General features: G+C 32.1%; 1 protein-coding gene across 1 annotated transcript in view; it reads right to left on the minus strand.

The window, feature by feature from the left end:
* Nucleotides 1-1,655: 1,655 nt before the first annotated feature.
* Nucleotides 1,656-14,400, minus strand: part of STK17B (serine/threonine kinase 17b) — a 29,063-nt gene continuing 16,318 nt past the window's right edge. Inside the window, exons 4-8 of the mRNA XM_006921303.3 lie at nt 10,938-11,082; nt 9,698-9,824; nt 8,052-8,100; nt 6,721-6,900; nt 1,656-5,312 (exon numbers count right to left, since the gene is read on the minus strand). Coding sequence (XP_006921365.1) covers nt 5,030-5,312; nt 6,721-6,900; nt 8,052-8,100; nt 9,698-9,824; nt 10,938-11,082 — 784 coding nt within the window. The 3' untranslated portion in view covers nt 1,656-5,029. The remainder of the gene's footprint in view (nt 5,313-6,720; nt 6,901-8,051; nt 8,101-9,697; nt 9,825-10,937; nt 11,083-14,400) is intronic.

The raw sequence follows: 14,400 nt of genomic DNA on the forward strand, positions 1-14,400 counted from the left end.
CTTCTCCTAGATTTGGAAGACTGATATATATCTGTGGCCTCTACTTTCTCACTATTTTCTCAACTACTTGCAAATTCACCTTTCTAGTAAAATCATTATATCCAATGACTATTTCTAAGTCCTCTTCCTCTTGGAAGTCTGCTTGTTAGACAAAGTTCAGATGAAACTCTGCCCTCTTTCTGGCCTCTCCTCCCATCTCAATCATACTAGAACTAAAAGAACCAGTTAGAATATCATTGTGATAATCTAGATCAAGATCAATAAACTCAATTCAGTCCATTATCTATTTTTACAAAGTTTTATTGGCACACACATTCATTTACATATTGTCCTTGGCTGTTTTCATGCTCCAATATAATAGCGGAATTGAGTAGTCGTTACGTGATACTGTCTGTCTTGCAAAACTTAAAATATTTAATAACTGGCCCCTTGTAGAAAATGCTTGTGGCCCCTTTCTAGATGATCTAGATAACCTAGATCCAAATGAAAGAATGTGTACCAGTAAGAATCAAGGGGAAAATGACTATACGATATTTAAGGAGATACCACTGATGGAAATTAATGACTAATTGGAAGAGGTATAGTAGAAAATTGGAAGAAAATTTGTAGAATGACACCTAGAAAGACTTCCAGTTGTGATGTGTGAGTAATAGTGCTGTGTTAACTAAGTAGATAACACGAAACTGGGAAGTTTGGGTAAGGAGATGAAAAAGGGAGAATATGATCATGATTTTACTTAAAGCTATTTAACATTTGAGGGTACTTCATATTATCGGAAAAAAAAAAAAGATAATTTCAGTGCTGAGGAGGAAAATAAAGGCTGAAGAGAACAATTGGGACTCTCTACATTTCACAAAAAGAAGATATGAAATGAAATATTTCCAATTAGAGTTTCAACACATCAACTTCTCCTTCCTATAGATCCTATTGTGAAGTTCTGCACACCATTTCTTTCTCATCATACTTCATACTTCTTACATGATTATTTTAGCATGTTCAGTTGACCCTCATTATTCAGATTCCATACTTGCAAATTCACCTGTTTGCTAAAATTTATTTGTAAATTTTAAATCAACATGTATGGTGCTTTTACTGTCATTTGCAGAGAGTGGCGAAAATTTTGAGTTGCCTGACACACTTGTTCCCAGCTGAGATTAAACAAGGTGACACTCTGTCTTATTTCAGCTCTCATACTTTAAGGTAAATGTCCTTTTTAATAGTCCAAATTTCTGCATTTTTGTGCTTTTTGTTAACTTTCCTATTTAAAAGCGCCCAAAACATAGTTCTGAAGTGCTGTGTAGTTAGTGTTCCTCAAGGCTATAACGTGCCTTATGGAAAAAAGAATGTATAATAGATAAGCTTCATTCAGACATGAGTCATAGTGCTGTTGGCCATAGGTTCAATGTTAATAATTCAACTATATATTAAATGTGTCTTTAAACAGAAACATACATAAAATGATGTTATGTATTGAGCAGTACACAATGTTATGAACAGAAGCTTTCAGGAACCTAACCTTGTATTTCCCCCAGGAGCAGTGCTTCCGTATTCATTGTTCAAGAGAACTTTATAGATATAACTATCATAAATAATGAAAATTGACTGTACCTTAGTGCACAACCAGATTATAAACTTCTTGAAAAATCTTATATTCATCTTTTTTAAAAAATTCAATTTATTTAAAAAAACAGTTCACTCATTTCTAGTGAATAAGAATTCTTTATCTTTATGCAACATGTAGTACAGTGCTATTCATCGACATTTTCTAAAAGTTATTTATTATTACCAGAGAACAGACCATTTTCAAGTTAATATGACTTTTCCAACAGACAGTGTCTAATAAACATATCTGTACTGGAAAGCAAGTTCAAAGATGATGTAGGTCAAAGGCTAGAACCTCTAGGCAAGGTTTGCTTTTAAGACTAACACACTGAGAAATACTTTAAAACAAAAGACAACTGCAAATGTAAAAAAGTACTTTTTAATTTTTAACCAAAAGGATCATTAAGCTGATGTAACACGTTTTTTTTTTTTACTTAAGTATTCATAATGTCATTTAACATGCCTTAAGCAACATGTTTATTTAATGAAAGCTGAGACAGAGGGCAGTTATAATTTGTGTAAAATTTATAACTAGAGTTTAAAGTTTAAACTTTTATAAAATTATAAGATGATAATTCCCCAAATTGGAAGTTAATTTTAATAATTTGAAATGAAAGTACAATTGTTTGTACAACAATAATTAAGGATAAGTTTCCAAGTCAGATATCAAATTGAAAATTCAAAAATAAATAGATGAGGAAACAGTTATAAAATAACATTTATAAATGTTGCTTAGAGCAAGGCAACTCAAAGTATGGCCAATGCACTATTTGCGATCCACTCAAAATGAAAAAGCAAGCTTGTGCCAGATGAAAATCAATTATGTCACTAATCAGATGACTTATTTTATAACATGACTTTCTTGATAAAGGAAGCAATGTGTTGATTTATATTTCGGCACAGGTACCTTATCTCATTACAACTGAAGAACAGGTATTGTGTATCTCTTTAAAGTGCCATTATAAGTTTACTACTCAGAGTTAGGTTAACTTTACTGTGAGAAAAAAATTTTTTAATGACAATCATAACTGTCAGCTATATTTCTTTTATTTTTTAACCCATATATCTAGTGATCCTATCCTATCCAAAAAAAAAATTAAACTTTATAAATTCATTAAAATTTAACATTCATCTTAAGATGTGTTTAGATGTTACCAACATCTATTCACTTCAGAGGGGCTTTCTAGGTTCCTACGTTAGTGAGCTATATCATGTTATTGATAGACATTTGTTTTCAATCTTGAGAGAAAAAGAATAAGAGTTGAGTCATTTCTCTCTAAAGATTGGTTTATTTTCACATTTCAATCAGTGAAAATATTTAACTTTATCCTTATAAAAAAATTGTATTTTTAAACTGTGCAACCACTAGTTGCTTTTTTACAATAAAAATTGTTAGGAAAAAGGGTTTGGAAATTTATAACTGTGTATTCTATTAACTAAGGGGAAGTATATAAAATATTTTAAAATTCCTAAAAGAAAGTTGGTATAAAATATTTTTTTAAGAACTAGCTTATAATTCAAAATTCCAACATGTCTTAATTTTTATTTTTCAGTATGGCACAATTCCTCTAGAAATTTAAAAATATAGTATGATCTTTTGTAAAAGTTATTTCTTCTTTCTCCAATGACTTATTAAGCTTACCTACATTAGCTTAATACTGAAGGCAAATAAATGAACCAACAATTAAGAAAAACTCATCCGTTTTACATATGCAAGAGCCCAGATTAGCTTCTATAATGGCTAGTTTATTGACCCAACAAACTACTTCTTAAAGAATTTAAATGTATATTTACATGTCATAAGACAAGATCTCCTTTGGCACCTGAGTTGAACACAATATAGTAGAGCCAAAAATCTCCAAGAAAAAGTTGTTTAAAGGCTATATTTTATCTATCTGTACATATATACATGGACCTATACATATACACATACACATATGCATACACAGACACATAAGTAGAAATAGCTTTCCTTTAAGAAATGCTGGAGCTGTAAAAGAAACTGACCGTTTAACAAAATAAAGTGAACCGACAGTTATTAAAAAGTTATGTTATTTGGAGTCTTACCTAATTTCAACAAGTTAAAGGTTTTAGAGTAATATATAATTCAAATGGAGAAAACTCAAGATTTTTTTGTCAAAACAGAATTTCTTTTGATACTAACAAGAAAACATAAAAGACTTTTTAATAGTCACCAGGTGGAAAGTCAGTAAAGATTACCCCAAAAGGAGTAAATTTCCCCATATTAGGACTGAACATAGTCATCGGCCACTGATTAAACATTCTGCTGTCCCTAAACTCATACTTTTATTGGTCCCAGCAAAAGACCACTGAAGGCCACTCCTGCAGATCGCCTTCTGCTGAGCCTCATTACTCACTAGGAATTTTACACAAGAACTTTAGAAGAGTTTGATGTCATATAGTTTTATGATCACATCCACCTTACTACAGTTGACTTTGGCATTGTGTTAATAGTTCTACTGGTTCTGTAATTTTTTTTATTCATACTTTTAAAACTCTGAATGACTAGCTGGTATTCCAAGACTTAGAAGACATTTGAAATTGCCTAAGTCTGTCAGCATTTTTTTCTATGCTCAATTAATAAATATGTTTGGCTAACAAAAAAGGGAGCACATTTGGTTTTACCTAAGTATCTTCTACTCTAGAAATTCTGGAGGATGATAACCCTCTACACTTGTATACCATATATTCTCCATCTGTCTGACTTCATTAAATCTGAAGGGTGTTGAGAATGGGCAAAAAACATCTGAATTAAAAAATGTCATGCTACTCTCTTCTCTGCTGTAACTTGTATAAGATATCCCTAATCAGGTTTCCAACTCTCTCTTCCCTCTGGTTAAAGGACCTATCTCATATAGACCACATATAATGGAAATCTTATGTAGTCTCAAAATATTTGTGAATAAAAGACATTTTCAAATGTAAACTCTCTTGAGCATCTATAAAACAGTACATAATCTTCCTTAAATGTGACAGTGTTATCCGAAACAAAATTTTGTCTCAATAGAGGCATGGTATAGAACTTACCTTAGAGAATCTATGAAATTCAAATGTCTTCATTTTGTTCAGTTTATATCAAACATAACTCAGGTCACTCTTTTTCCTGATATATAAAACACTTTGATAAACCCATCTGAACTTCATTTCTTCCAATAACAAGTAAACTCACATGCACACTTCAATTTTTGGTCATATATTTTAAATATTTTCTTCTCTGCATAGTTGATATCTCAGAATGGGAAATGAAATTATGCTAGTAACTAGTAATTTAACAATCCCCTAAATTCTTCTATGCGAAAGTGCATTTACAACATAAACATGCCACATATAAAGCTACAAACCACAATTTCACACTGGAGTGGATTTCAAATTCCAAATTCAGTCCAAAGGAGTCAAAGAGAAAATGCTAACAGAGCAAATCTGAAACAAGTTCATGAGGATTGGGCAATGAGTCATCAAAGCGAAATCTTTTGGAAACCGTGCTGCTATCCTCTGGGATATTCTCTTTGTCTTCTCGATCACTACAGGTTCCATTACAAGAGGATTTAGGAGTCTTGTCTTCAGAGGACCTTATTGTATGATCCTGACTTTGAGAGAAACTGGAAGTTTCTTCAGGGTGAAACAAGTTTGCAAAGTCCCATTGCTGTAGCCAAGAATGAGAAAGGCAGATTTCTGCTGTTGGTCTTTTCCTGGAAAGAAAGCACCGAGGGAAAATTGAGAACTAAAAATCAAGTTGGAAATGTCTGCAGTTCAACATGTTTTTTACTTATTATGAAAAGAACATGCTTATAGCACAGAAAGAAATAATAATAGGAAAACTGGAACACCTAGAAAATTTTTAAATTCTGACATGTGCTAAAATGTCAATATATCATGGAACTTGTTGATGATGCTAGTCAAAAAGCCTAAGAATGTATGTTAGTCTCACAAATAAAATTAGTAAAATTATAAAGTCTCAGATTTACAAATTCTTTGAAGGAAAATATATGTAAGTAATTTATAATCTCTATTATTATTTTATGTTCTTAAAAGCAGTAACTGCTAAATATTGAAAACAAAAGCCACTTCGATGATGTTTATCTAACATTTCGAGTTTTAAAATTTTGTTTTAAATTATGAAAGTAATATGGTCAAATATCATGATATTTCACAAGGAAAGAATACACCTATCTATACTTAGAACACCAACCTTCACACAACCACCATTACCATTAGAAACAGTTTCCTTAGTCTTTGCTTTTATGTTCATTTTTCTATTATAAAAAATTAATGTGTTCATTATAGAAATTTTAAAATATAGGTAAAAAATATTTAAGAAAATGAAAACTGCTTATAACCAGAAACAAATAGTATTACCATTCATGTCCAAAATATAGCCAGTGAGAGTCTGTTTGGACCTGCATTAGTCAATATAATAATTAAAAAACCTATGAGATTTTTAAAATTAAACAAAGAAACTGAGTCCTTTTGAAGATTAAGTAATTGTCAGAAATAAAAAACCTAACAAGTAGCAAAACTGGGATCCCAGCCCAAGGCACTATAACACAATTTCTGCATTAAATATAGCCAGGTCATTTTAAAGTAAATAGGGCTGATCTTGGTAAAGAAAAGGGAGGTCAGTCTTTTCTTTTCCTGCTTTGAAGTTGCCAAGGAGTGAGGTAAGAGCCCTACATCACAGTTCCAAGTCCCTTCTTTACAAGGAGGTCAAAGAGCATCAGATCATCTGCAATGGATAATTTGTACTTGTTATATAACTATAATTATTAAAATGCAAATCATTCACAGCAAAGACTTAGCATAACCAGTCACCTGTACTGTAAACCTTCTATTTCTAATTATTTTAGAGAATTTCCGGGATTAGTTGTAGCTTGAGAGAAAAATAACCCAAATATTTTCTTCACTCCAAAATTTCCTTTGTGTATTTTATATTTTCTCCATTTGAAGTTATGAATTTAATGATCACTCATAAAACATCTCTCCCCACTTTACCTGACAGCATACTTGTAGTAGTTTTATACTGTTTTAGAATGTGTTTCTTAACAGACATGTATTATTTATTTCGCAATAGCATTTAAACAAATTCATGTTATTACTTACTCTGGATTTTTTACTAAAAGGCTCTGGATAAAGTCTGTGGCCAGCTGGGAAACTGATGAGAAAGTTTCTTCTGAATAATCTACATTAACTTGAGAAATATTGAGGTATGTTTCTTGATTATCTTCTCCCACAAATGGGGATGTATGAGTTACCAGCATATAAGCTATTATGCCAATATTCCTGAAAAAGAAGAGGAATTTAAAATGTGTTAATCTTAAAACATTTATATAAAATAAAATTGATACTCAATCTATTTCTGTCCTCAAAACTTGTACACTTAAATTACAGACTTAAACTGCTTTTCAAAGTTCCTATATTATAAAAATGAAAATAACTGTGTTACTTCAAAGTTTGTCTTGCAGAAAAAGAAAATGAGAATGCATATGTGTTATATAATTATAAATATAATGTATTAAACATATATTATCATACCTACAGTCTGCCCTTCACACAGACACTTGCTAATGAGTACACAAAACTGCTCAAAGAGCATTTCCCAAATGGTGTCCAATGACACAGTAATGATCTGTGAGACATAAATAAGGGTCTTACGCAGAGTCTGCAAATTTGGCATAGAGTTAGGCAGAGAGATTTTTGTTTTCACCTGCAAAACTTTTCAGTCTTAAATATGTTAATGACTAGTCCTGTACTAAGGATCCAGAAAAAGACAAAATATACAGTACATGTTTCATCCACTTACTTAGCCACAGGATCCTTTTTCTTTGGCAAACCCATTACAGTTCCATAGAATACAGGGAATAAGTCTAAAATCAGATGCGCTGTGGACCCAACTAAAGTACCACTGTCAGTTCCAATTCTGCTCCCTATGATCTTCTCTCTGTGCTAGCTACAAAAACTCTCAATACCCTGGTTTATGAGAGTACACCTTTGATGATATACTCTCATAAAACTAAACTTTTGCAGGGACCTGACCTCATTCTTCTGCTTAGTAAATACCTTCCTAGTTCTTCTATGGCCTAGATCAAACGTCTCCCATCTGGTGCTTGTCTGCTGCTTCCTCCAAGCTTATTAAATAGTATTTTATCTTTATTATGGAACATGTAGCACAGTACTGTGCCTATTTTGTTCTTTTATTAGACTGAGTCTTCCTCCAGGAAAGGAATTTTCCTATTTATTTCTGTACCTTTGGCTCACAGCAAAGTGTTGCTTAAAAAGAATAGACAGGTAAATGTTTTCCTATGGCATAATAATAACACTTGAATAAAATCTTTTCAAGAAAGACTTATTATTTACATTTGAAATCAAAGAACCCTGCAATATATACTACCCAACTTTCAACAAAGGCATTTAGGTAAATAACGATATCTTACCACATATCTGTTGCTGTGGTAATAGGATCATAGTTCAGGATTTCTGGAGCTGAAAAAGAAAATAAAATCCAAATTCAATACTGACAAATTTAAAAACATGAAAATTATTTTACATTAAATTAAAACTGATTTAATTTTAAAGAACTAAGATCGAAAGAAATTTAACATATTAACTATCCTGTTAGACATTTAAATATACCTAATGTTCAGCAACTTATATAACCACATGATTCAACAGCACCAGTAGTGTACCTGGTAACTACACAGTCTTTTTTTAAAATAAGATTAATCTCAGAAAAAATAATTATAAAGAAGAAAAATGTTACAAACTAGAACTTTTTTTAAATTTTATTTTATTGCTGTTAGAAATTAGTTTGTGTTATTTCAATAGATTGATTTAAGTTTTTCTTTTCAAGGTAAATAGAATCACATGCATTTACAATGACATTATGAACAAATTATGCTTCCTAGAAGTGTTTTAGTTTTTCAAGTAGATTAAATATCCCTTTTAAACTACCAAGAACCTAATTGCCTAAGCGATTAATTTCCTACTGTCTCCTCCCCTGCCAAAATGTTTTTAAAAGTGCAAAATAAATCCTCTATACATTTTAAACATTACCATAAATTTCAAATTTATAGAGTCCAAATTAGGATTTATACTTGAATAATAACTTTTTTGTTTCACAGTATGGTTTCATAATTTCTCCAAGAGAATTTTTTCCAAAGCCTAACAGTTTTGTTAATAAAGCCTGTGGTCACATGTATTGTCAGCTGCCATTGCGCCACCTACCACCTTTACATATATTTCTGTGAGATGTGTTATCTATAATTACAATAATTTATCTATAATTACAATAGCCTCTATTAGCATTTGAAGTTAGGAATTTGCTTTTTCATTTTGGGAAGTCAGATGCCTAGATGAGTAGCACCTTGTTTTGTTTAGTTGTATCTTTTCAGTGCCTGCACGGGGATAGCAATATAAGCAACAATAAAAAAGCATAAAAAGATTATAAGTATAAAAGTATAAAAACTTTAAATTTATACGCTGCTTCATACAACTTAAAAATCTTTCATCTGCATAATCTAATTTGTTGTTTTAGAACAATATTCCTAGACATATAATCGCAGGATTTTTTTGTCACCCTTCTTTAAAATTCTTTTACAACCATAGGCAAAATACCACATTTTAAAGCAGCAGCAACAAACAACAAGGAGTCCTGCTAGCAATTCCTGCAAACTGAAGATATCAACAGCTTTAGATTTGGGACCAGGACAGAAATAGAAACTACCTCTATCCAACAGCCTGGCTTCAAATACAATAAAGGGCCATTTGATTCTGTTTTCCTCTTTTTTCATTTTTTCCTGCTTCCTAACTTCCCTTTGACCCATTTTTCTTTGTGTACAAAGCCTTTACACACAAATATTAAACTTCTGAACTTATATATCCAATGTCCTATTGTTACGAATGTCTCAATAATCCTACATTCACTACAGTTCATTCAAGTGTGTCATATCTGAATTTCAATGCACTAAAATACTTGAACCAAATACATCCTGGAATTACATGCTCTAAAATATAGTTTTACAGAGGTATCATTTAGTTAATAAATTTCAAAATGGTGTAGAAAATACGAAGGAATTCTTACCTAAGTATTCTGGTGTTCCCATGATTTCCCGAAGTTCACATGCATTTCCTATTTTTCGAGACATTCCAAAATCCACAATTTTTATGTCCCCAAGAGGGTATATGCTGCTCAATAATATATTCTGTGGCTAATAAAGCACAACAACAACAACAACAAAATGGTCAGTAATATACAAATGATTAAAGAATACTAGTCTCAGATTGAAGGTAGATTAAGGGGAACTTATTGCTTAGCTATTATATATTTCACTGAGTTGTTCACCAAACATTTACTAAACTACTATTTAGGAGAAACTACATAGTTGATGATAAAAACAGTAAAAAATACATTCAAAGAAGATTCTTGGTTTGGAGGAAAAAGATGGATACATACATTGATTAACTGATTGTAAGATATACTCAGTATTAAGATTAGTGAATTCTGCCCAAAAGAAGTCCAAAAAGCCTATGCAGTAGATATAATGCTTAAGCTGAATCTTAAAGGATGAATAGGAATATGCCGGCTAGAAAGGTATTCTGGGGAATAAGCACAAAAGGAGGCATGAGGGAATAAAAATGCATACATTTCCAAAAACAAAATGGTTTAGTATGATGGTTCTGAGTCTGACTGTTCCCAGGTTTGTAGCTTAGACAGTAAGAGAGTAAGATGCATGGTAGGATGTATGGCAGGAGGATTGTATAGAAAGAAAAGAGTCCAATGTTCAAAAGATAAGATACAGATTGATTCAGATTTCAAGGTCTTTGAGTGGCTGTGGAAGAAGGATAATAACATGAGAGGTTGAAATGGTATCAGGGCATGAATGGTCTTGGGGGGGAGGACGCGGGTAAGGAGTCAAAAGATTGAAAGCCTCAAGAGAAAGATAAATGAGTATGATGGAAGTAAAACAATGAGGACTAGTGGGACGGTATCTACAGAGATAGAGGTCAGAATTGAGTATTTTAGAGAAGACAGTTTAATAAGGTGAGAAGATCCAGGATGTAAGCATGGGATGGAGTAGAATGATGAAGCCTTAAAATATAGAAAAATGATGGTTTTTAAGAGCCTGGTGATTAATGTGAGCTGCTCACATATACAGTCTTCTTCTCTCTGCCAATATAAAATTAAGTCCATCTGGCAAACCCAGTGCAGTCTAGACCAGCATGATGACTACTGTTTCCTACCAATACCAGCCTGCAATTGTACAAACTAAGAGCAGAGGAGGAACAGAAGTATAGTTTTATATAAAACCACATTACCTTACCTTTAAATCAAGGTGTACAATGTTATTCTGATGTAGATAATAAACTCCTTCAAGTATTTGTTTAATGAGTCTGATAATGTCATTTTCAGAGACCATTTCAGCCAGCTCAGGTAAACACAAGTTGAAAATTTCTCCACCTGCGGCACTGAAATAAAATTAAAATAATAGAAACTTGAAAAATTATTGCTTAAAAATGATACTTTTAAGTGCTGTATATCTGTTAACTAGAAGACCACAGCCATCTAAACTTTAGTCTCTATACATACACATTTAAGGAGTGGAGGGCAGGCATGGGAGAGATCTTTAAGGAATAAAGTAAATGACAAAAATATTTCAAATTCTGGATACTAATATTTGAATATTTGATAAATAAAATTGAATTGCTTTATAATTCAATAATAATTGCCTTAACACTGCAATAAAAATAATAGCTAAACTATGCGCTCAGCTCTGCTGAGCCTCTATTTTATTCATTTGTATATCTGTATCTCTATCGATATAGATATTTAGATATAGATATAAATATAATTTATTTTGATCTTCATGACAACCATATGAGATAGGTGGTTATTATTCCCATTTTATAGATGAAGAAACAAGTACCACGAAGATAAGCAATTTGTTCAAGGTCGCATAGTAAATGCAGGGGCCAGAATCTGAAGCTGTATAATATGAGTGAGATTTCAAGGTCCTCGAGTGGCTGCATTCTTAACCAATATTCTGTTTTGCAGCTTCACAAAGAATACTTGTGGCTAAAACCCAAATCTTTTATTTATTTATTTTTTTAAGAATTGAAAATCTAACGAATGTTGACAAAAGGCATAAGAAAAAAAAAATCCCTAGATTTGGAATCAAATGATCTAAATTTAAATCCTAAATCTGTTATTTACCAGCAATATATCTTAGGGTCAGTCACTTATTTGAGCTTCCCCATCTGGAAAACAGAGATACCACTGAACTCAACGGAGTTTTTTGAGGACCAAATTTAAATAAATAAAATAAAATTTGTCAGTCAGGCATCATGCAAAAAAAAGAAAAAACAAACAAACAAAACCTAGACGATTATTCATCAAATTTATAAGGTATGTCTGAGAATATCTCAAGTAAAGCATATTCTATGTGATAAAAGAGGAACTCGGTCACTCTAGAAAACACTATTTCATAAATTTCTTTGGTTCACTGCTGTATCCACAGCATCAAGAAGTGTCTGGCATGTTGAAGGTGTTTAGTAAATGTTGAATGAATGAATGATGGACTAGGCAATCATTCTTCAGAATATCCGAAACTGAAATTCAGACGTCTCAGTGATTGCCAAGAGGAAGAAGCATGTCATTATATACTAGGAGACATGAGGGGAAAAAATGGGGGTTAACAAATTTGAGTCTCACACTGAAAGTCACAGGACTGACCCTTATATTGCTTATGTAATTTGTAATTGAGTCATCTGTACAGAGCATGCCAATTAGAGGCCACAGGGATTTGCTGCTTTATACTTTGTTTGTGATAGTTCAGAGAAAACTGTAGGATAGCTGGTAAGGAACAGGTATGAGAGCTCCTTTCATGTATACTTCACATTTTGACACCCAAACCCTCACATCTCCCAAAAAATTCATGAGAAATTAACTTTAATATTTGTCTCAAGGTATCATGGTAAAGACAATTTGAGTATGAAAAATTTAGTTTGCTATAAAATTGATAGTAATGAACTCCAAAGTAAGGCATAGAAAAACAATATTAGAAATTCATGTTCATCTAAAAATATATTAATTAATCTTTATGAATAGTTAATAGACTACCCCTAGTGACCCCTTGGTCTGAATATCAGATGTTTACTGATATTGCGTATCACAACTACGCTCAAGGTCTCCTGAGGGAAAAGGAACTCCACAGGCCAGATTGCCAGTGACACCCTCACGCTTTCCCTTTCTGGTTACATTACTTAGCTTTAACCAAACAATCCTCTCAAAATAGAAAGTGGTCTAAATATATTCCTGCAAAGACATTGCAGATATTACTAATGTAACTGTAAGCGAATAAGAAAATGAAGATGATACATTAGATTCTCTTAAAATAAGTTCTTTGATAGGCACTTTACAAGATATATCTAATAAAAATTCAGACCAAATAATTTGAGATTATAACTATATAAAATATGGATTTATATCCACTGTTTAGATATGGAAAATACTAGAAAGATCTGAATTCTTCATATACACAGCAACATATACTGCTGAGGTGAGAAATTCATTCTTGAACACCACAAAAATTTATGTACTGACATTTTACATTACATTCATTAAAGTTAACTCAATAGCCAGAACCCTTCACTAATTCTAAAATTTGAAACAAAATACAAGAAAACAACTGAGAAGTATGTAAAAGACTTCCCAGTGCCTAGAACAAAAGAGATAGGATAGTAGATTGCTTATGGGGAGTCTATTGAAATCGAGATTTCCTAGGGTTCCATTGTGGCTCTGCCATTCACAAGCTACCTGAACTGGGACAAAATGTGCCTTTGTTTTTTCATAATGATACATAATGAAAAATGATAGCTCCTACTTCATTGGATTGCCGCAAGAATTAAGTCAGATAAGCCATGTAAAGTACTGAACACAATAGATCAAAGCAGATCATCTGTATAAGTATTCATCACAGTGTCTGACACACAGTAAATATTTAGTAAGTATTAGCTCTTACTGCAATGACAACAAATATTCCATATCTAGCTAATATCCAGCCTTTTTGAATTTTGGGGCTTCTTGTTGAACTCTGATTATGAAGGCAATATAAAAAGTCTTTGTTAAATTGAGATTGTCTGATGTGACAATGCCATCCCAAAAGGGTAAGGCATAGTAATTAAACCGAAGTGATAGTAATAAATTTTAGTAGGTCTTAGTTGTTCTGGTAAGAAATCAAATATATTAATCCACATATTTATTGAGTGCTTGCTATACTTCAGCTCCGAGGTACACAGGGTCCCTAAGAGTTCTGCCTTTATGGAACTCAGTTTACTGGGTAGAGTTGAATCAATTTGCAGGATATGAACAAGGTCCATCTATAAAATGTACATGTCAAAACTTTCTGATACATTTTATTGTTGCTATTTAGATGAACCCCCAAAAGAAGATTTTATGAAGTAGACAATATTCCTGTGTATATTCATCCTCAAAACCTAGAATTCCATTACTGTTTCGGAAAAACGTTAGCTACTTTTCACATAATCAAACATGCAGATGTCACTCAAGTAGATAACTTTTTAAAGGCCAGTTGAAGAATCCAACAGAAATAATCACAAAGTGTGTGAAAAATAAAATCATACTGGTAGTATTCTGGGCTCTTCTGCAATTCTAATTTGTTTTGAAGGGGCTATGACATACCTTTTTGGTACATTAGTGTTCTGGGAAATGTACACAGTATTTATTCTTAAATAAACCACTTGTCAGTTTAACAATTTGCAAAATAA

Source organism: Pteropus alecto, unplaced genomic scaffold (genome assembly GCF_000325575.1).
Source record: "Pteropus alecto unplaced genomic scaffold, ASM32557v1 scaffold3, whole genome shotgun sequence".
NCBI lineage: Eukaryota > Metazoa > Chordata > Mammalia > Chiroptera > Pteropodidae > Pteropus > Pteropus alecto.